Source organism: Excalfactoria chinensis, chromosome 13, assembly GCF_039878825.1.
Source record: "Excalfactoria chinensis isolate bCotChi1 chromosome 13, bCotChi1.hap2, whole genome shotgun sequence".
In the NCBI taxonomy this organism is placed as follows: Eukaryota; Metazoa; Chordata; class Aves; order Galliformes; family Phasianidae; genus Excalfactoria; species Excalfactoria chinensis.
In genome coordinates this window covers 10,314,887-10,335,103 of record NC_092837.1, presented here as the reverse complement: position 1 = coordinate 10,335,103, position 20,217 = coordinate 10,314,887, and the positions used below count along the sequence as shown (strand labels likewise).

Here is a 20,217-nt window from a genome sequence, read left to right as displayed (position 1 = left end):
GAACAACAGGAAGTTGCTTGCACATAGTGTTTCGGCCTGAATATATCCAAAAATGGGATGGAAAACTGAGCTATTGGGCTGCTCTGGGCACAGCCAGCTGTGGTGTTAGTGGGCACAGAAAATGCTGTCACTGTAGTTTTTGTTTTTAAGCCCCTAAAGGACCAATTCCATTCATGACTATTGCTAAGATTCCTGCTATCCTCTGATCCCTGATGGTGTAGAACAGCACCTCTCTTTCACTAATCCACTCAGGAAAGCCATAAAGATCCAATTACAAAGAAATGTGGAGACAGTAAAAGAAGCATCTTCTGCAGCGCCTTGAAGGAACATAACACAGAACGCTAAGCTTAACAGTGCAAAATAAAGGAGAATGTTTTGCCTTCATGCTTATAAATGTAAACACCTTCAAGTCAACATCTCGCTCACAGTTTGCAGCCTGAGTTTGAGAGCTGGGATTCAAACAGGGAGGAAGAAAGAGGTAATTGAAGCAATTGCTGGGAGGGGAAATGGGAAAAGTTGGGCTCTGCCAAGGGTGAGATGCAGAGAAAGCTGCACTGAGCGTGCCAGGTGGGTCTGGTTTGTATTATGATTTCAGAACATGACAAGTTTCTGTTAACAGGCTCCTACATTTCTTATCATCTCCCTTGTCTTCACGTACACAAGAAACAATTTCAGCTGTTGCTGCTGCTTTCCACTGTATGTTTAGTTTATTTTCATCCAAACCTGCCTATAAATTTGTTTCCAACTCGTTTTAGAAACAAACAAAAAAAACCAACAAATCCAACCCCGCTTGTTCAAGAGGAGATGATCTTTGGACACGCAGTCACACTGCATGCCAAATGCAAGGGGAAGCAGATGGAGGAAAATTAATCCTCCCCATCGGATGCGTGATGTTCTGTAACATTTAACCTCTGTCATAGAAATAGAACAACGCTTCTTCAACTTTTCCCCTCTAACTGCAGAGGCTGACCTAGAAGAGAGATACTCTGTGTCACTCACAAGTCTGAAGGCCTGCCAGGAGCTACTCATGGCTTCAGGCATTGGACAGAAAATCCAATCGCATGAGTGTGCTCGTGGAATTTGGTATGATTTTGTAAGAAACGTGTCCTCCTGGAGCACCGAGCATCTTAATGGCTGTGGGAATACAAGAAGGATTTTACAGAGCAGCAGCTGTGGAGCGAGATAAAGACCTTACAGAGCAGCAGCTGTGGATAAACAGCATGAGAACCAAGGACACCTCTTGGAGAAGAAGGAACGGCTCGTGGCTTTGGAGGGAGGTGCTCAGGGTTGTTATTGTAGAAGCTTTCCACCAGTAAGTGTGTGTGATTTTCAAACACCCTCATCTGTTTGCTATAGAAGTATGGCTTTCAGGTAATAAAAGGAAGCATGATTTAACCATACTGGTGTATGCCACAACTTCGGTTGTTTGATTCCAACAACACATGAGCTTTAAAATACAGGCGCCTTTAACTCTTGCCCTTTTTCTAGTGCACATAAAAATACACACTCGTGTTCAGCTGCTTGACTGCTGAATTATGGCTATCTTTCTAAGTTGCTTTTTGCAGTGTTATCTCTGCGCTGCCTTCTCTACAAAGAAGCAAGACTCTACCTTTAAGAAGTACCCAAATAGCTCAAGGAACCAATAACACAGACCGCTTTAACATCCCCTTTTCCCTCACACTGAGCTTGGCACTAAGACAACAGCAGTTGGCACCTGCAGGTCGTACTGGCCAGTACCAAAGTACTACCGTACAAAACATCTACATCCAAAGAAATCATTCAAAGACAGTTTGCATTCAGCTCACAACAGGAGATCTCTGAACCGCAATGAAGTGATCCAAACCACTGATGGATAACAACAGCACAGGTATGTTTTTACATAGAACTATTTTACTGCTTAACACACTATTTCCATTTCACTGTACACTAAATTAAAACAGACCACAGAAGGTGGCTGAGAAATCATATGCAGAACATTCAAATCTGCACATGGTGTATATTGTTACTTGTAGAAAAGTGTTATTTTCCCTTTGAAATCATTCAACAAACTAGAAAGGTGAGGATGAGCTGATGTGAAAGCCTAGAGAGTGAGTCACTGCTAAAGCAGGAGGGAAATTACAGCCCAACCCCTCTGACTTCCTAAATCTGTGTTCTTTGTGAAAACATAAAAACAATCTCCGTGCTGATTGTCAACCCTCCCAAATACGAAGCTGTGGCAGGAAGCTTTTCACCCATTTCTTCAGCTGTTAGTAATTACAGCCGGGAATTCACAGTTTAAGGACAAACATTCCCAAACACAACGCAGATGCTGCACACCAACAGAAGGTACTGATATCTAACCATCACTTTCACACAATGTAACCATCACTCAGGAGGTTGTAAGGATAGGATGTACACCGTTATGAAACAAAACCAAACAATGTAGAGCTCTGCAGCTGAAATGTGCACTAACACCTGCAGAAACGTAATGAGGATTTCAATGCTCTGTAGCCAGCTTCTCCTGAACTTTTAATTACAACACCTCGATCGTTTTTAAGACCTTTACATTAATTTAATCAAGGCTGTACAAAACAATTTTCACATTCCAAAAGACTCAGCAAAAAACTGATCAAAAACTATTTCTCCTTTTAAAGCTATGTGACGGACCAGCCCTTTTACAAATAAAAGTTAGGCTTCAATAGCTGTACAGACTTACATGTGACAATTACTGCTATATATTAACAGCGACACCTGTCGATCACTTCTTCACTGTAGTTAGTTTTATTGAATTAGTTAAGTCTTCATGTATGGCCAAATGAACTTCTGGAATTACAGCCCGTATCTGATCTTTTCCAATCAAGAATTTAGAGTTCATTCTTTTTTAAATGCATTTATACACTTCTGTACGTTATATTTGTGACTGTATATATATACATACCAATATATCATTGTTTTAAGTACTAGACTGCTCAAGTCTACTTGAAACAATTGCTTGCCAGCCTCTCCCTGTGGTGCCCAGATCTCTGCCATTTCTGGCATTGCTTAGCTGCATAGAAGGGAGCTGTCTATAGACTTGTAAACAAGCATGGAACAAAAGAAAACTACTGGGTATTGGAATGACCTTCAGCATTACTGTCCAAGAAAAGAGGCCATAGGATCATCAGGTCTCTGACGTTTCATTCTATAGGCTTCCATTTCCTCTTCAGTTGGTTCCCTGGTCTCGTATACACTGTTGTATGGTCTCTTCCTCTCATCTAACTGCATAATTTCTTTAACTTGCAGGAGACGAGCTTCTTCTGCATTTAGTGCCTGAAATGGAAGGAAAAAATGCAATGAAATTAAAAAGAAAAATAACAAAACAACAAAATTTTACATCAAATCCTAGTATAACAAAGATAGAGCAAGCAGAATGCTGGGAGAAGCAATGCACAGATGCCTAGTCCCTACAGCATACTCTGCATATTTCTTTAATACTCAAACTGCTGTGTTCTGTGATGTCTTTTATATAACTCCATAAGTAATAAGTGACCAGGAAGGAAGTGTTCTGTATCTCCTAAACTAAGTCTTCCAAAGCTGCTATTTACTGCACGTTTGCCTGAGAAAAAGGAAATACCAGCCATGTACTTTAGGATATCTAACAGCATTTCTTTTCAATTTTAGCCACAAAAAAATAAATAAATTGGGAGTTGTTTTGAATGTACCTTTTTAAGTTTTTCTTGCTTCTTTTTCTCTTCACCCTCACTGTCTGAATTTGAGCTCTTCTTGTGTTTCTTCTTTTTCTTCTCCTTCTGTTTCTCTTGATGGATCTACAAGGTGGAAAAATAGCACCAGTTGAGATTCAGTCAGCAGTTGTAATATTCAAGCCATTAAATCCCAGCTATCTACATTAGTAGACAGCTACTGAGAGCTTAGTTTTTAACAGAGATGGAACTGACATAATTATTACGTCTGATAACATCTAGACTTAGTAAAATGACTTAGAATTATTTTGTAGTTACATGTATGTTTGGGTTGATTCAAGTGATAAAGAAAAATATCTCCCTCAGAAAGGGAGACAACCCACCTCCATCAGCGTTTTGGGTTTTGTCATGTGCTCCTCCTCCCTGGGTTGCTCCTCTAGTAAGTTTGCTTCAGCATTCTGAACAGCAGACAAGAGAAAGGATATCCATTTACAAAGCATGTTTGAAAGCAGAAGGACAACTTAAAAGAGCAAAAATCATCAAAGGCTTACAGAGATGAATGCTTTCCAACTCTTCAAGTAACTAAAAAAGAATATACTTACAGCAATTTCTTTCCCAGCTTCTCCTGTACAGTATGAGAACTTGACAAATGAGTGGCAGCATTTGTAACCCCACTTGCCTTCTTTCCAGTATGAACCCCAAATGCACTGCAAAAAGAGATGGCAGAGCAGTCATCATGACACTCCCCTAAGAGGCAGGATGCAATTTATTCCTGCCATTATTTCCTGATGAGTAACCTATTCAAACAGCCCAGAGGGGAGAAGTTATGAGAAATTAGCAATTTTACATTAGTCTTACGGGTATTATTTAAAAGTAACAAACAACACAACAGGATGTGGCCAACTCATTCACATCAAAGGGAAACGCAGTAACTTCCTCCTCAGTTTAAGGTGGTCATCACAACTCTTCAAATTCATGCTGTGATAATGAGAAGTTAAATCCCTTCTTTGCAGAAGGATAAATTTCCATGCTGTTTTAATTATACTGCCCTGCATCTACTACATGTCATTCCATTCTAAAGGGAAGATTTTTTTTCCTTAAACTAGGTACTTACTGTATGGTTGTTAATCTTCACATCTTCCTCATATTTAGAGCAAGCAATAGCTTTCTCTTGCCCTTTGATCACTGTTCCATGTCTAGAATACTCTACATAATCTTCTGTTTGAGCTAACAGCAATTCCGCTGGTGGGGCATCTAGATGTTCTTGTCCTCCATACTACAATGCAAGAAGAAATAGCATGTGAGAGTTCTAAGAAAACCTATATAGTTGAGCATACATTTCAAGAACGTCACCTTTGGTGCTTTCTCTATCCATAGTACATAAATCCAGAAATACAACACTAAAGGCCAAGAGAAATGCATCTCCTACGGCCACTGATGTTTTCTTTTATTCCTGGAGACAGCAGCAGATTTCCTTATGTTGGGGATGTTTCAAAGCAAGAAAACTTTTCAGATGTAATCAAAGGAAGTACAACCCGAGCACAACCAGAGCACATTTTCCCCCCAACTCCACGCTTTCACGTTGGCAAGGTCAAAACCTACACAGATTATTGAGTTCTTTGTCAGTTGGCAAAAAAATACAACAGTAAAATATAAAAGATATATTTATTAAAACTTCACCTAAAACTAGATTCTGAAAATTCTGCTTTCTTAAGAGAAGAAAGAATTAAAGGAAGCTTTAATGCGATGCAGGTGCTGGGGTATTTTTACACTTTGAAAGTACACAGAGTGGTTTTTTTTAACCACCTGTATTATTTTTGAAACAAAATACCTAGGATTCATCCCACACACTGGTGTCAGGTTTTTCACTAGAGAAATTCTGACAGCTAAGGGAAGTGCTCACAGTAATCTGAAGAAATGGTTCTAGATCTTCAATCTTCCTGTACTAAATAATGACTCCAATAGATTAGATAGTGTATATAAATCTTTTAGTTTACATATCATAAAGGTCGTTAGAATAGCTGCTGTGTTTTCATGTAACATTACATATTTGTTTCCTAAGAACCTGAATTCACATCCGACAGAATTCTAACTAAATAAAACCAAACGTGTATTACCTTCTCTAAGATGCTTTCTTTCTGCTGTGCCTTGAAGTCTTCTTTTTTCACCTTGAAGGATTTATAGAGCAGCTCTAATTTTGTAGGGTCTGCTTGAAGATGAACTTCAGAGCCTTTGTCATAAGCCTCCCAAGCAAACACTGTGTACACAAGAGGCATCACTCAATGTTTATTCACAAACTAAGGTATTCATTCAAATTTCAATCTCCCATTTTGTAGTAATTTGAAAGAAAACCTCAATTAAAAGAAAAAAAGACTTTTCTTTTGCAGAAGAGCAGTGTTAACTGAAGTCCTTTAACTCTGCTCCTTAGAAACAACCAAGAAATAAAACCCAACACAAAAAGCCCAGCATATCACAGAAAAACAGAAACCACTCACACTGCGTCTGTGCCATTGAAATGGTATCTCCAGTGTAACGAACAAAGTTGTCACCTGCATAACCAACCCTGCAAAAAAGTTATTATTATTATTTTCAGCATGCAGCAAATGGGATTGTCTTTTAAAGCAGACATACAATTCTAACAGGAAAATAAACTTATTTATGCTCTTAGTTAAAGCAGAGGGAGGGAAAGAAGTATTCAGCCCAATACATGAAATCGAAGTCTAGGCTCCCAGTGGTCATGAAAGTACTGGGCAGCATTTCAGAATATTCAGTGCTTACACATTTATACAGGTACATTTTGCAACACTTCCTCGGAACTCCACCTAGGAGACCAAGAGTCACGCTTGGATCTGACTGCGTGAATGGCAGGTGATCTTCAAGCACTGATTCTCAGCTTTTGGATTTATCAATCTTTCCTGCTCAGCTTCAGTGTATTTCAGCCATTTAAAGCCTGGTAAGAGCTTTACTGCCCTTGGTTACCTTTTGCTCACCTCTCTGTAGAGGTTCACAAACTGTAGCTAGAACACAGGTTGACAAATCAAGTTATATTAACAATTCAGTTTTCAGCTCCCCACAGCAACCCTGAAAAGCTTCCAGTCTGCAATACTGTAGCAGAAACACAGATTCAATAAAGGTCAAATTATGACTGGGGAGAAGAGGAAGCACCTGTACCTGAAATAAAACTAACTAGCTTCACTCTATCGGGGGGCAAAGAGAGGTGCAAAAAGCATTATTTGCTGTCAGTTAGCCACTGCCATTCTATTTCAGACAGCAAGCTAATCCAATTACTGTACCCTGAACAAACATTTCCACTTGCAATACATCTACTTTGTATGTCCACAGAACCATATGGGTCAAGGCAGGTCACAGCTCAAGTGCTTGACTCAGGTTTTAGGTGAGACGGCATTATGTGCAGCCAAGAGCCCTCCTACAGTATTCTTTAATCAAGTGATCTATCTAGGCAACAATAAAATGTTCAGACTTCTGGGCAGGCTCTATGAATACATGGGGAGCTTTTGTTCCCGATTCTGGCACTTACTCAGGGAACACAGGCACTCCATGCTAGAGGTCTCCAGTGCTTAGTGTCTCCCAACTAACAAGTTTTAGATTCGGTTACTGAAATACTTTGCATAAGCATCATCACTGTTCATAAATACCACTTCTAGAGAAAACAGAGCGTTCTAACTCTTTCTCTGTGTCAGAATAGTAAATGATAGTTCACGTACCCCTGAGGATTAAAGACCAGTATCAATAAAAGTTAATAAACAGAATATCTTTCGCATGTTTACTGTAAAGCATTATTGAAAGATCCCTCCTCCTACAACTGAACAGGGATTAATTAATAAAATGACATATTGATTCAAAATATAATAGAAAACTATTGAAGTCATCTCATTTTTAACAGAGTTTTGTTAGATGCACCAGCGTGACTTCATTTCAACTTACTCGTCTGGATTCTTGCCTGTATTGGCATATGGATTCTCCCTCATTGCTCTTGTTTTGGGGTCATAATAAGCAGAGTTCGGATCCAGATTCCTCAAGTACTAGGAGAAGAAAACAAGATAGAAGGTATTTTATTATCATTTTTTATAATCAAAGAACTGAAATGTCTGCTGATGCCTCAACTTAAGACACTTTAAAAGCACAGTACCCTTGAAAATGTCACAACATAAGCAGAAAGTCAGCTGAGAACTGAGCTTAACTTCCAAACACAGGGACCCACACTGAAACTCAATGACAACAGAGTGTTCCACTTTTAAACTCTACTAATATGAAGAAAAAAAGAAAAACCGTGAGGTATTCTTCACTCACTTTTGCAATATCTTCCCGAATACGTAAATTCCGAACTGTGATACGTCTTTTAGAGTCAAAGTTCTGTCCAGGCATATCAATGTCATCTGCGTATTTATCTTCATCTTCATCTTCACTGTTATGATCTCTTTCCTGCAAACAGAGATGGATAACTTTTGTTTAGAAACACTCATTCACTCTAGAGACAAACGTAATGATCTGATTTTAGTGGCTTCATTAAAAATGGACTTAAGCATGCTCATGGATCATGCAGTTACGTTCATTGCTCCAGAAATACTCATCAAGGATTTCCACTTCCTGCAGCTAGAAAACTATAACTGCAATGACATGAAATTCAAAAAGCTCCCTTGGGCAAATCATACCATGCCTTCAGAAGCAGTTACTTGCTTACACCTTTAAGATTTGATAACACACAGGAGTTAAAAAAACAACAACACAAAACAAAACAACAATTAATAATTAAAAAAAGCCCTTGATGACAGAAGAACAGACAGCCAGTGATGTGAACCCAACCCTGAAACCCTTAGGCCACCCTTGTTTTGCTGTTTCACTAACTACAGGTCCTTTTTTCTGCCCATGGTGTGATGCAGTGGGTATTCATCTTACTGTCTGCGAATTTGGTTCCTCTTCTCCCCACTGGTGTCTTGGGGAGTTCTGCAGCAAACAAAGAGCATATCAGCAGAGAAGATAAGATAGTGCAGAAAGGAAAGGTGGCCGGCAGATCAAGACGAACCAAAGCAGGACTTTGATACTGAATACAAGAATACAGTGTATTTGTGGCACAAAATGCACAGAGGTCACTCCATGTATAATACCCTAAGGAAGAGCTCATAACACACAAGTTGTAGATTTCGTCACTGCATTACCAACAGAATTTCTAGGATTTGCCATTCCTGCAAAGGCTCGGTACTCTATTACCTAAAGCTTATTATATGTTTAAGGTAGAACAGATTGGAATATTTCACATCATGCAAATAAATCCAATGCACACATTTAATCAGCGCTGACAAGAATACTGAGCTTGAATCAGAAGACAGAATTCAATCTGGAGAAACAAAACCTAATTTTTTATTCATCTACTTAGCCTTTAAGTGCTATTCTGCAGTGAAAACAGACATAAAGAAAAAATAATAACGAACAGCTTTTATCTGGAAGATCAGAACTTTGTATTTTGTGCTGGGTCAGAGATTTGGTTCACTCTGCCACCTGGTGACAAAATGCAGGGTGACAACCTCAGGAAAATGGATTTCCAGTTGTCCACAAACTATTGCTCAATGCCTTCTCTCTTAAAATGCCAATTGAAAAATTACTTTGGGCAGAAATAATCTCTATGTTTTCTCCATGTTAGAAAACAGGAGTAAAAATTCAGAAATGGAGCTTAGAAAAAAATACACACGCTTTTAAAATTAGAACTTTGTATCAAATACTATCAAAAGCATGGCCTATAATCCATCAGGAACCTGCAGAAATGGAAGACACAGACTTTGCAAAGTTACAGTCCAGAGGGAAATATCTATGCTCAGCCTTCACATAATCAAGAGACACTTCAAACAGTCATAGCAGTGACTGAAGAAGAAACAAGCCTGGTTCTAAGATAAAGAAGATACCTTCCTATTCCCATTTATACTAACCATAATAAAACAATCCACACAACAACCGCTACTTCAATATTAGACAAAACAATCTTTAAATTAAAGAAAAACCCAACATGCATCTCAGGGTATGAGCAGAATTACTGTATGGAAAATGAGCTTTCTAACCTGAAACACCACATCATTAATTTTATGAGGTTAATAATCAGAAGGAAGCTTTGTCCAGAAGTGAAATACGACGTCACTCATCTGAAAGAGGGTAATCCAGATTCTTGTACATGACACACAATAGCCTGGTGCTACAAAGAACTTAATATTTCGCAGGGTATAAAAAGCAATAGAGAATAAATGCATCCAAGAGCAGAAATGACCCGCTTGGTTTATATTCAGCTTAAACAAAAATAAATTAAGAGTATAACGTACTTACCACTTGTTCTAGCTTTCCTGATGCTAACTCTTCCTGAAGCTTCTGGGCTTTCAGTGTACGCTTGGCCTGCACAGCACACAAATGCAATCGTTTGAATATTTCCTCTTAATAGCAAGCACATAGTAATATTATAAGCACTTATTGTGATCACTGCCATTTAAAATCTGCTACAAGAAAATGAGCTTTCATTTTTTTGTTTACAAGCACCCAGAGAAATCAGCAGCCTGAAGTTAATCTCCTCTATGCTTAAGACTCATCACATTGTTTTCAGAGCCCGGAGGGAAGGACACTATACATTAACTAAACATCTTATGGTATTCTGATAAATAAGCAAGTTTACTACAGCTCACGCAGCTGTACTGTTGCTATGTGCAAACTAATTAAAGAAATGCAGCTTATTTTAGTTCAGCAGTGTTTGAGAACAAAGGTGTTCTACCACAGTGTCCTCATAATGTGTCAGGGTTTCAGCGGTTAAGGTAGCTCATTGAGAGATAGTGAAAGCATTTAGAATTCAGACAAGAATCATGACATTTTAGCAACTGAATTGGTATTTTAAAGCAGCACAAAGTAGGTTTCTATGTGTATGACATCATAGAACCACAGACACATGTACCAATAGCCAATGTTCCACAAACATAACGAAGTGCTCCGGATAGTACCTAATAGCTTAGAAATTCCTCTTTTGCCTACAAATTAATCCACACCTTTGTCAGTACATTATAGGGCTTGTCTAGCAAATACAAGCAATTAGGAGAGACAGTATGACAGATCCATACTCAGATCTGAATTTCTCTATTTCTAGTTCTAGTGCAGTCTGCTAACACAGCATATAGCCTGTTTTTCCATTACTGATGCAACACAAGGTCTACCATCATAAGTGTGCAAAACAATCCACCCTCCTCACAGCGTATCCAAACATCTTTCCATGGTGAACTGCAAGACCTACATACCAAGTCGACCTTGGCATACTCTTCTACAATCTTCATGTGCTCTTCTGGGTTATAACCATTCCAACGATCTCGCTTTCCATCGTAGTCAAACATCAGCTGAGGCTGCACATGTTCATCTGGTGCAATATTCATGCCTGTGTATTTTGCTCCAACTTTCCTGGGTCTCTGGAAGTGAAATACATACAAAAAGGTTGGATCAGTTGGTCCAATTGAAACATACAGTGAGACACCACTCTTTAAATATGGTATCAGCAGAGCTCTTGTAAAGCCAGTTAAGCTTAGCATGGTAAGCCTCTGACTCATAAATAAACACAAGGAGTTTAGTCCTGTATTTGAAAATAACTGCAACTGGCTCCAAAAGAAACACAAAAAGTTTTCTAACTCAGTTTCAAGACAGTAAAGAAAGCAAGTAAAATAATCTCTGAGGACTGCTTCTAGCTGACAGGAAACAGAAAGATGGTCATTCCAAGCAACTGAACTAATTACAGTAACACAAAGAATAAATGCCAAACATTCCCAACTTTCATTGCAGTATTTATCAAGTGCAGAATTAAATGGTGATTACCTTTCGTTTTGCCTTTATTTTCCCTATAAAACAACCGCTTTAAATAATTTCAAGCAGCATTTTGATACCTGTAATGTTTTCTAAAGTAACTGCTTTACCTATAGCTGAACATTTTCCATTAAATTTACGTTTATTTTTGAACCATTAAAATATCAACAGCATCAAGTTTACCTCCATGCAGTCCTTCTTTTTATGTGTCAGTGCGCCACAGTTCTCACAAGCTCCTTTCCGGTATCTGGTAGCTATAGAGTGCTAAACAGCAAAAGAAGACAGCATTAAACAAACCCGTGCTAAGATTCATCTGTGTATTTCCACCAGCTGACTTATTTACTTTTCTAACACACCTAAAGCACGCATGATCCAACCAAACTCAAAAGGCCATTTAGGTGACTACCAAACACTGGGTATAATGCTTGCTGAGTACAAACTTTCCAGTTCCTGTCACCCTCCAAAACACGCAACCAGAACTTGCAGGGTGTCACTGACTCGTATCTTATTGCATAGGAATAAATAAAAGCTTTGTTTTAGGACAAAAGCACCCCCTTACCTCTTTCACTCCCCGTTTGTACCAGTCTCCTGAGGAGCTGTACTGCTTCTGCTTCTCTGGCTGAGGCCTCTGATGCTTTAGCGTAGGTCTTTTGGAAGGATCTATGTACCACGGGACCGAAGATATGTACTGAGGAATGTGAGGGTTGATATCTCTGTAAAAGGCGGTATGAAATTAACACATAAACCAGCACACAATGTAGCTTAACAAACAGCTCTTACGTGAAGCTCAGTGTTACAGAACTTACTTCCCTTCCTCGTCCACCTCAGCAGGCGCGTTCCCCAGCTTCCTCTGCTCCTCCAACTCCTTCTTTTTCCTCCAGTCCTCCCTCGTCATCTTCTTCGGCTCCTCCAGGCTCACGTCGCCCGGCCCTCCCGAAGGAGCTGCGTTTACCGCTGTCCCTGACGCCATTTTACTTCCTCCTGAAACACCAAAAAACCGCACGCGTTCCGAACCGGCCCGATCCTACGGGTCTCTCCTCGGATACCCCTCAAAGCCCAGAGTCTCCACCCAGCCATCCCCGGCACAGCGACCACCCGACACCCGAGCAGAGCCCACCCGGCCGCACACCTCCACCGCCTGTTTACCAACCAGGCCGCGCCGCCGCCCCACAATGCACCGCGGGCGGAAGCCCCGCCCCTTGACTGCGCCGTGCCCCCGTCGCGCAGCTACCAGGGCAACGAGGAGCCGCAACTCGGTAGCCAATCGGACGGCTGAGCGTTAATCGAAACAGCCAATGGGAGCAGCGGAGGGGAGGCGGAGGCTGGTGGCCGCTGGTTGTGCCGGTCCCTATCGCTGCTCTTCTCCTCGCTGTCCTCGCTCTGCTGGTCCCGGACCGGCTCTTGCCGCAGGTAAGTGTGCGGCTTCCTTCTGGCCTGCTGAGCAATCCTTCCGTTCTGAGGGAAAGCACGGCCGGGCCGGCGAGTCTTTCTCAAATCCGTGTGAGCTCCGTGGGTCTATGAGCTCACCATGTCCATTAATGTGTCCAGGTGCGATAGTCTCCAGCTAAGCTGCTATGGCACCAAGCATGGCTTGCTTGATTCTATCCTAGGAACCAGCACGTGGCAACTGTGTCATCACAGAACCTTGGGGCAGAAGGAACTCAAGGATCATCAGGCTCCAATCCCCCTGTTGCATGCAGGGTTGTTAACCTCCATATCTAATATTAGACCAGGCTGCCCTGGGCTCAATCCAATCTGCCATCATTCCTAGCATACTTCAAATGCTTGCTGTATCTGTTAGCAAGAACTGCCTAGATTTTCTGTATGCCTTTCCAGGGTGGTCTCATCAGCCCAGAGATGACAACGCTGATCTTTGTGGATAAGGAGGATGGTGAAGTTGGTGCTGCTAAGAACCAGTTAAGACGCCCTTCGGTATCATGTGGGTATATGCTCCATGGAGGCAGCGTGGGAGTAAAAAGCATGTCCTGGATTTTGTTAATCACTGTTTTGAACAGAAACAACAAAACGGGTTAAGCAGATAAATAGTAGAACTAAGTTTATCAACTATTAAAAATATGGAAATCACCTGTCTTTTGTCACAGACAGAGCTTATACTTTTGAGCTATAAGTGGAGAACAACAACTAGCTTTCTAGCACGCACACTTCATTAGAAGCAAGCTTTAGGGTTGACAAGGTGCTAAAGTTTGCCTTTCCTTCCTGTCTGCAGCAAAAGCCTTATCAGAAAGAACACAAGTCAATACTCCACTTCCAAAAAAAACAATCAGAACTCCAGCCACATCTCACTCTGTCAGAAAGGCTCTTGGAAATGTGAACAGAACTGTAGGAGTTACAAGCAAGAAGGAACAGAAGAGAGATAAAAATCAGCCTTGCAGTGCAAAGAAAGTGAGTACAACCCTTCTGTACTGGATGGGAATCAGAGGGATGCATGACGTACCTACAACAGCTTAGGGAACACAACAAGGGCAAAGAAGTAACTCTAGACAAAATATTGGCTGCATTACTGTCTTGTTCATATTCTGTTTAGTGGGAGTTTATTGTTATGAGCCTAATCATACTGCAGAGATTTGTTGCCACTGTGTACCGTCATACAAGTTCAGCTGAAGCATTTTCCCTTTTCAACTTATTTGTATCAAAGGTGTTAGAATTCAGATGTAGCTGGAACGCCTGTATGGCAAGTGCTCATGTCTTTTCTATGCAATACAGGCTTACAGGCACAGAATGGATACTACACTGAGAAAACATGACAGCACAAGTAACTTGACTTCTTCATTTTAAGGTTGCTGAAAAGGCTGTTGGATTAGAAAGCTGGGATGCAGGAGGTGATGAAGCTTACCCAGAAATAGAAAACATGTTTACTTTTGATCCTCTAGGTAAGAACTCTTGGGGTAATTATTAAAACCTAATTAGACTTTGATCAAGTGTTGATGCTGTAAGACTTCCACTGTGCTGTAGTGGTGAATAAGCTGGCATTACATTTCTCCAGTGTCCTTTCTTAAACATTAAGGGCATTCAATATTTTTGAAGCATGACCTTGTTCTTCTTTGAGTATTTTAAACATACGTACTGCTTGATATAGTTGACACAGCATAGGGATTAGAAAAATTCCTTAAAACTCTTGCTTTATAATGACTGTTACATACACTTCAGATACTTCAGATTCAGATAAGCATTAGCATGCAAAATTTCATGGACACTAATAAGTAACTGTAAATAAGCACTCCATAAGAAGGAACTGTTGGACTGAGTTGTCCTTGAACTACTCCCATTTCACTTAATCGAGGACAGCTTGCAGCTTTGCATACTATTGTGTGCTGTTACTGAACTACAGCGTGTCTTTCCTAAACAGACTTTGAGAGTTTTGATGTTACTGAAGAGCACAGACTAAGTGATATCAAGCTGCGTGGTGTTCCTCTCATGATATTCCCAAGTACTTATGACAGACCTGTGGACATAGCTTCTTCACCTGTAAAGCTGGAAAAGATGCCATGGGAGTCTGGTAAGTGGAAAACTAGCCTGAGGTTCAGTGCATATTAGTGGTTTGGGAAGGAAGTGAGTTTGTTGCAGTAGTGAACAGCTATTGCTCTTGTAAGTCCAAGAGCAGGATGCTTATCTCAAAGAGCTCTCGGTATATAACTAAGCTGAATTTAACTGGTCAGCTCTACTGGCGTGAGTAGTGGTCTCAAAGCTGCGCTGCCATGTAACTTTCTGTAATATTTTTCTAATTCATCATAGCCATTCAAGAGGCTTACTCTAATCCACCAGCAGCTAGCTGGAGTGTAACCTTCTGGATTTTATGAGTAACTGATCTGCTCTATTTCTAACTTTCAGACTTGCTAGAACCACCTGCTGACTTTATCTCTACGCTGGATTACGTCATTGATATGCCACCTATGGACTATGACTTCTAAAAAGCATACTCTGAAGTTTCTGTTGAATTTTATGTTTATAAATAAAGGTTACTTTAACTTGTAAAATAAAACTTACCTTGCTATTTCTTCTTTCCGTAGAGCTAATATGCTGCATGCCCAAGATGTAGGCATTTTACTATCTGACAGGCTATTAAAACAAAGCTTAGTCTTGCTTAAAAGCTCATCTATAATTCAGTGTTCTGAACTATATCCAGATGTTAATATATGAATCTTCAAGTCACAAGTATAGATTCAATTTCTTCTTACCACTGTTACTGTTCCAGTTCTTTTCTGAAATTATGTAAAACAAGTGAGGTTTAGAGGTGGCATGATTCATAGTTACCTGCTGTACCACAGTGGATGAAAATTGGTTTGAGGTGTTTAGTGAAGGCTGGAGTATGGGACCCCTCACTAGAAGAAAGTTGTAAAAGGAGCAGCTGAGGGAGCTGGGATTACTCACTCTGGAAAAGCAGCAGCTCAGGGGTGACCAAACCACTCTCTACAACTGTCTGAAGGGAGACTGTGGTGAGAAGGGGGTCAACCTCTGCTCCCACATAGCTAGCAATAGGATGAGAAGGAATGGCATCAGATTGCTTCAGGGGAGGTTCAGGTAGGACATTAGTGAATGCTTCTTCACGAGAGAGGTCAGGTGCTGAAATGGTCTGCCTGGGAAGGTGGTGGAGTCACTGTCCTTAGAGAGATCCAAGAAACATTTAGATGCTGTAATGAGAGATGTGGTTTAGTGGGAATTACTGGTTGGACTAGATGATCTCTGAGGTCCTTTCCAACCTTAATGATTCTAATACGCTATTCTATTTTACTGAAAGTTTTTATGATGCTTGTATACGCATGGTAGTTCAGATATCTACTACTATGAACAGCTGCTTAAAGTTCTGGAAAAAGAAGCAGTATTTACTTGCAGTGGCTGTATGAACTCACCCTTGTGAGAAATGAGAGGGAACTGACAGCAGATGGAAGTCCTTGCTCGATACCTACAACTAAATTTTTAATTCTTAACTATTTTTCAAAGCAGTATGAAGCCATTTCAGGAAGTGTAATGCTGTAAAACACAGCAGTGATAATGAGGTAACAGAGTCCTAGGCTACAACAAGCAAGAACAAGCCCAAGTGCAACAGCCATGAATTCAGAAACAAAGGAAAAAAAGCTGCTCACCTTCAGAAGGCCTCACACAAACAGAAATCTCCAGCAAGATGCTCTTACCTCCACTGCCAACACTTAAATGAGATCTGAGCAGGATTCCTGGTCCCACCCCTTCCAGTCATTCATTCGGTTGCATTGCATACACCTGAGTGCTGCCTTCCCACCAGGTGCTCAATCATTGCTTCAGGCCATGACTTAGCAGGAACCATAGCTAGTAATGTTTGCTATACTTGCTGGGCTGTGTGCTAGTGGTACACACGGTGCTGTTTAGTTAAGCAGTGTCCAATAACTTTCTTGCATAAGGGTGAATTAAAAAGATAAAAACATCACTCAGCACTAGTCATGGAACACAAAGGTGATGGGTTACTAAGAGCTGTATGTCCAGGTTGTGGTAATGGTGCTGTGAGCAGCTGGATACTCCCAGAATCCCATGAGAAGTCTGTATTGAGAAAATACTCGACCACTTGCTATAATAATTCTACGTGTGTCATTAGAACCTACAGTTCCTATTATTGCCCTCCTTGTGGCTGCCTTACTCATCTAGTACCTAGGTAGGGGTTCTACATCTCACTTCCAGCATGCTAAATACTAAGTGCTAAGCATTCTGCTGATGTTCTTGTAATACACTTGAGAGGTTGCTTGGACTCGATGCTTCCTATGTTTGTAATTAAGGTCCTTGTGTTCTGTAGGCTGGTCTTTTAACAGTTTTAATTAAAACACATTGAAGATGTTGCTATTGCGACTCAACAGAGATTCTGAGCAATCTCTGCAAGTTACTCAACTTCTCACTTCATGCTGTGCTCTGCTATTCTGTCAAAGGCGGAGAAAATCCTTTTCCAGACTAGAAAGGATAACGGGCCTCGGAATGTTTCAAGTCCTTAATGCTTTCTACTCATCAGAAGCAGATGAGCCTGAAGGTAGACAAGCCTTTTGGGAATTGTCCTGTTGCAAATCCTGACCTTTAATCAAGTTAGCTGTTTCTGAACTAACAGCCACCTGAAATAAAAACGCATCCGTTCTGCTTTGCTCTCAAACTTGTCAGGGTTTTAGGCGTTGTTAAATACCAATGAATTATACAATAGCTGCTCTTTGTCTTTATGACTAACTCCTTGCCTTTGGCTTGAAACTTCAAAAAATAATCAGGAGAATATCAGACTAGCAAAAACTCTGAACAGAATTTCCTTTAATCACATATCTCAGGTTTTTGATGATCCTTACTTCCGACTCAAGAAATATTAAAATTAGCATTGCCTTTTCAGCTGAAAACTAAGTTTGGCTATAATCTAACAGTCACAGGAGTTAAGGCAAAACTAGAAGAGAGTAAGAAAATGTGTAGTCCTCTAATTTTATCTCTACCAGTTCATCTGAGTTGGGAGAAAAGAGTCCAAACCCAATAGAAGCTGAAAATGCCTGCAAGGCACTGAAACTGATCACACAGTGCCACCATGTGGCCTCCTATGCATCCATGCAAGTTAAAACAAAACAAAAGTCATTTGGTACAATACTAAACACCGGGCAACATAATATGAGATACTGCAAGGCTGTAGCACTAAATCAACATAAATGCATAAATAGAGGCTGTATCTATCTGCATGTCCACCTGTTTCATCGGGAGAGATGCCAGTATTTTGTGTTAGGGAGGTTTTTATAACAATCCTCCTTTACTGGTTCTTATGAAATATTCAGTAATCAAGTGCATACGTCTATTCTTCACACCTCCAGTAATTACATTTCTGTGCCATACCCACAGTGTGTGCTCATGATGTCAAAACAATCAGAGCATGCTTGTTATCGGTATGGGTAGCATATGTCATGTTCACAAATGATAATCAGATGATTGAGACAGTCTTCCTGCAGCTGGTAAACTTTGCCCTCAAGCCTCCTCCGAGGCTTTTTTATTCTCATTGGATTCTCTGGCGAATGCAGGTCAGATCTGCCACAAAGCTCTGCTCTGTAAACAACTGTCAGAAAGATCCATTGGTTTCAGTTAGCTTTTAATTTTCCAATTTCAGATACTTCTGGACTCAGTTGGTTGGGGTTAAAGGGAAATGTTCTTGTGATTCTTGCAACTTGCGTGAGAACCAAGCTGTGACGAGGCTCAGTCACTGTGCATTGAGCTTCCTGTTTGCAGCGACTCAATGAGATCACAGTCACAAAGGCACAGGACCCTCTATCTGGAAAACATAAAGTTATAGGCATCTTTTGCAGCTCTGAGGCTATGTATATCCACAAAACGCTGTTTTCTGAGATGCAGGCAGCCCTCCCTCTGGGAATTTTGCACTGCTACCTGTTGTTTCAATTAGGGGGAAACACTACTTTTGACTGGTAACTGAAAAACAACTTCCTGAACAGTTTTGCTGTTGATATATATATAAAGTTGCATACACTGTTCAGCGTCACTTCTCTGATGAGGCAGTGTCAGGAATAGATACAGCTTGAGCTCAAAGAGGTGTCAGAGCATTACCCCACCAACAGAAGCTCTGCTTAAAACTGCTTGCCTTCTTTTGGTTCACTCGATCAGGTTTATGCTTCCTGCCAAGGATGTCAATCCATGGCTATGATATAAGTGTTTGGTGTCTTGTTCTTAGCCTGAGTGATCCTTGAAAGGCCACTGTAACCATGACATGACTGGGAAATCTGGATTGTAATGAGGTACATAGAACAAGTACCTTATTGGCTGCTATCAGTCTGTCAGATATTGTCTTTCTCAGCATCCTAATAGTAACAACCACTTTAAATTCTTATATGAATTTCTGCAAAGAGAACTCGGAGATTCACTTAAAATAATCTCTTTGCAGGCTGAGTAAGTAAAATTACTGCAGTGCACGTCAGATAACTCACCCTATTTGTAAGGTGCTGTCAGCAGGAGGCACCGTGGTAACAGCATGCATTACAGCTCCCGCAGCCTGACAGCTGTGGTGCGATGATGTTTGCCTTTGGTGCATTGTGCACAGCACAGGCATCTGTAATGGGTTTCATTCCTCCATTAATGTGAAATGGAGGGTAAGAATCAGCTGTAAGGAATTCAGCGTGCTGTTACGCCGTGGCTGCAGGGAACAGTATATCAGATGAAGGCGTTTTTTATCTTCTGTTGTTTAAAAGTGACAGAAATTAGAAGCCTGCAGGCAATTGGTCTCTCTAGGGCTAGTAAAGCCATGAATCTTGTAACTTTTATTTTCACTATAGTATTATTAGTTCTAGCAAAGTGCTGTATAGAAGTATGATAATGACTCTCTGGTGTCCCCAGAGTGGTACTCACTGTGCAACAAGAGACACGGGTGCTTGGTGATGCCACTTCCCTCAGAGTACTGCAAGCTCAACTTTCACAAGCTTCAGCAGATCTTAAAACAGCCTGCAGAATGTCTCCAAATGCACCAGTTTCTGACCCGAGCAGATTAAGCTTTATTACTTAATAAGGTTGAGATGAGTCCTGGCATCAGTGCCCAGTTGAAATGGCACTTTCTTCAGTTCACAGCCTTGGTACTTACGGGCTGAATGTTTTCCTCAAGAACTCAGCTTGTGTAGAAAATCCCAGACAAACAGCTGGGTTTGAGCTATTTGGGAACTTAAGAAAGAACCTGTTCCACTTAAGCATGTGGTTTGACTTCAGTGATATGCACTTGGTTTCAGTTTCA

The 20,217-nt window shown here is 40.7% G+C and overlaps 2 protein-coding genes across 7 annotated transcripts; one reads left to right on the top strand and one right to left on the bottom strand.

The window, feature by feature from the left end:
- Nucleotides 1–683: 683 nt before the first annotated feature.
- Nucleotides 684–12,766, bottom strand: SLU7 (SLU7 homolog, splicing factor). Of its 6 annotated transcripts, none has more exons than XM_072348140.1 (16): nucleotides 12,622–12,682; nucleotides 12,299–12,473; nucleotides 12,052–12,205; nucleotides 11,676–11,756; nucleotides 10,940–11,104; nucleotides 9,990–10,055; nucleotides 8,577–8,624; nucleotides 7,971–8,102; nucleotides 7,605–7,702; nucleotides 6,155–6,222; nucleotides 5,777–5,916; nucleotides 4,774–4,935; nucleotides 4,262–4,366; nucleotides 4,043–4,117; nucleotides 3,681–3,785; nucleotides 684–3,288 (listed from the first exon to the last, which is right to left on the bottom strand). In XM_072348140.1, exons 2-16 carry the CDS (start codon nucleotides 12,460–12,462, stop codon nucleotides 3,109–3,111), a joined length of 1,743 nt encoding a protein of 580 aa, XP_072204241.1. In that variant the 5' UTR covers nucleotides 12,463–12,473; nucleotides 12,622–12,682; the 3' UTR covers nucleotides 684–3,108. The 6 variants fall into 6 exon arrangements, with proteins under 6 accessions (XP_072204241.1, XP_072204247.1, XP_072204243.1 ...); XM_072348146.1 differs by having other exon boundaries at nucleotides 1,452–3,288; nucleotides 12,643–12,766; XM_072348142.1 differs by having other exon boundaries at nucleotides 1,452–3,288; nucleotides 12,639–12,686.
- Nucleotides 12,767–12,770: 4 nt separating this feature from the next.
- Nucleotides 12,771–17,313, top strand: PTTG1 (PTTG1 regulator of sister chromatid separation, securin). Its single transcript, XM_072348147.1, has 6 exons — nucleotides 12,771–12,902; nucleotides 13,329–13,431; nucleotides 13,720–13,895; nucleotides 14,290–14,383; nucleotides 14,860–15,009; nucleotides 15,342–17,313. Exons 2-6 carry the CDS (start codon nucleotides 13,350–13,352, stop codon nucleotides 15,419–15,421), a joined length of 582 nt encoding a protein of 193 aa, XP_072204248.1. The 5' UTR covers nucleotides 12,771–12,902; nucleotides 13,329–13,349; the 3' UTR covers nucleotides 15,422–17,313.
- Nucleotides 17,314–20,217: the final 2,904 nt, after the last annotated feature.

Excerpts from the sequence above, each read along its gene's own strand:
- SLU7 (XM_072348146.1), bottom strand. The coding sequence starts at position 12,462 with ATGGCGTCAGGGACAGCGGTAAACGCAGCTCCTTCGGGAGGGCCGGGC. Across the intron at positions 8,625-9,989 it reads CAGGAAAGCTAGAACAAGTG|AACTCCCCAAGACACCAGTG; the intron begins GTAAGTACGTTA and ends TGTTTGCTGCAG. Across the intron at positions 8,103-8,576 it reads AGGAACCAAATTCGCAGACA|GAAAGAGATCATAACAGTGA; the intron begins GTAAGATGAATA and ends CTCTGTTTGCAG.
- PTTG1 (XM_072348147.1), top strand. The coding sequence starts at position 13,350 with ATGACAACGCTGATCTTTGTGGATAAGGAGGATGGTGAAGTTGGTGCT. Across the intron at positions 13,896-14,289 it reads AGCCTTGCAGTGCAAAGAAA|GTTGCTGAAAAGGCTGTTGG; the intron begins GTGAGTACAACC and ends CTTCATTTTAAG. Across the intron at positions 15,010-15,341 it reads AAAGATGCCATGGGAGTCTG|ACTTGCTAGAACCACCTGCT; the intron begins GTAAGTGGAAAA and ends TCTAACTTTCAG.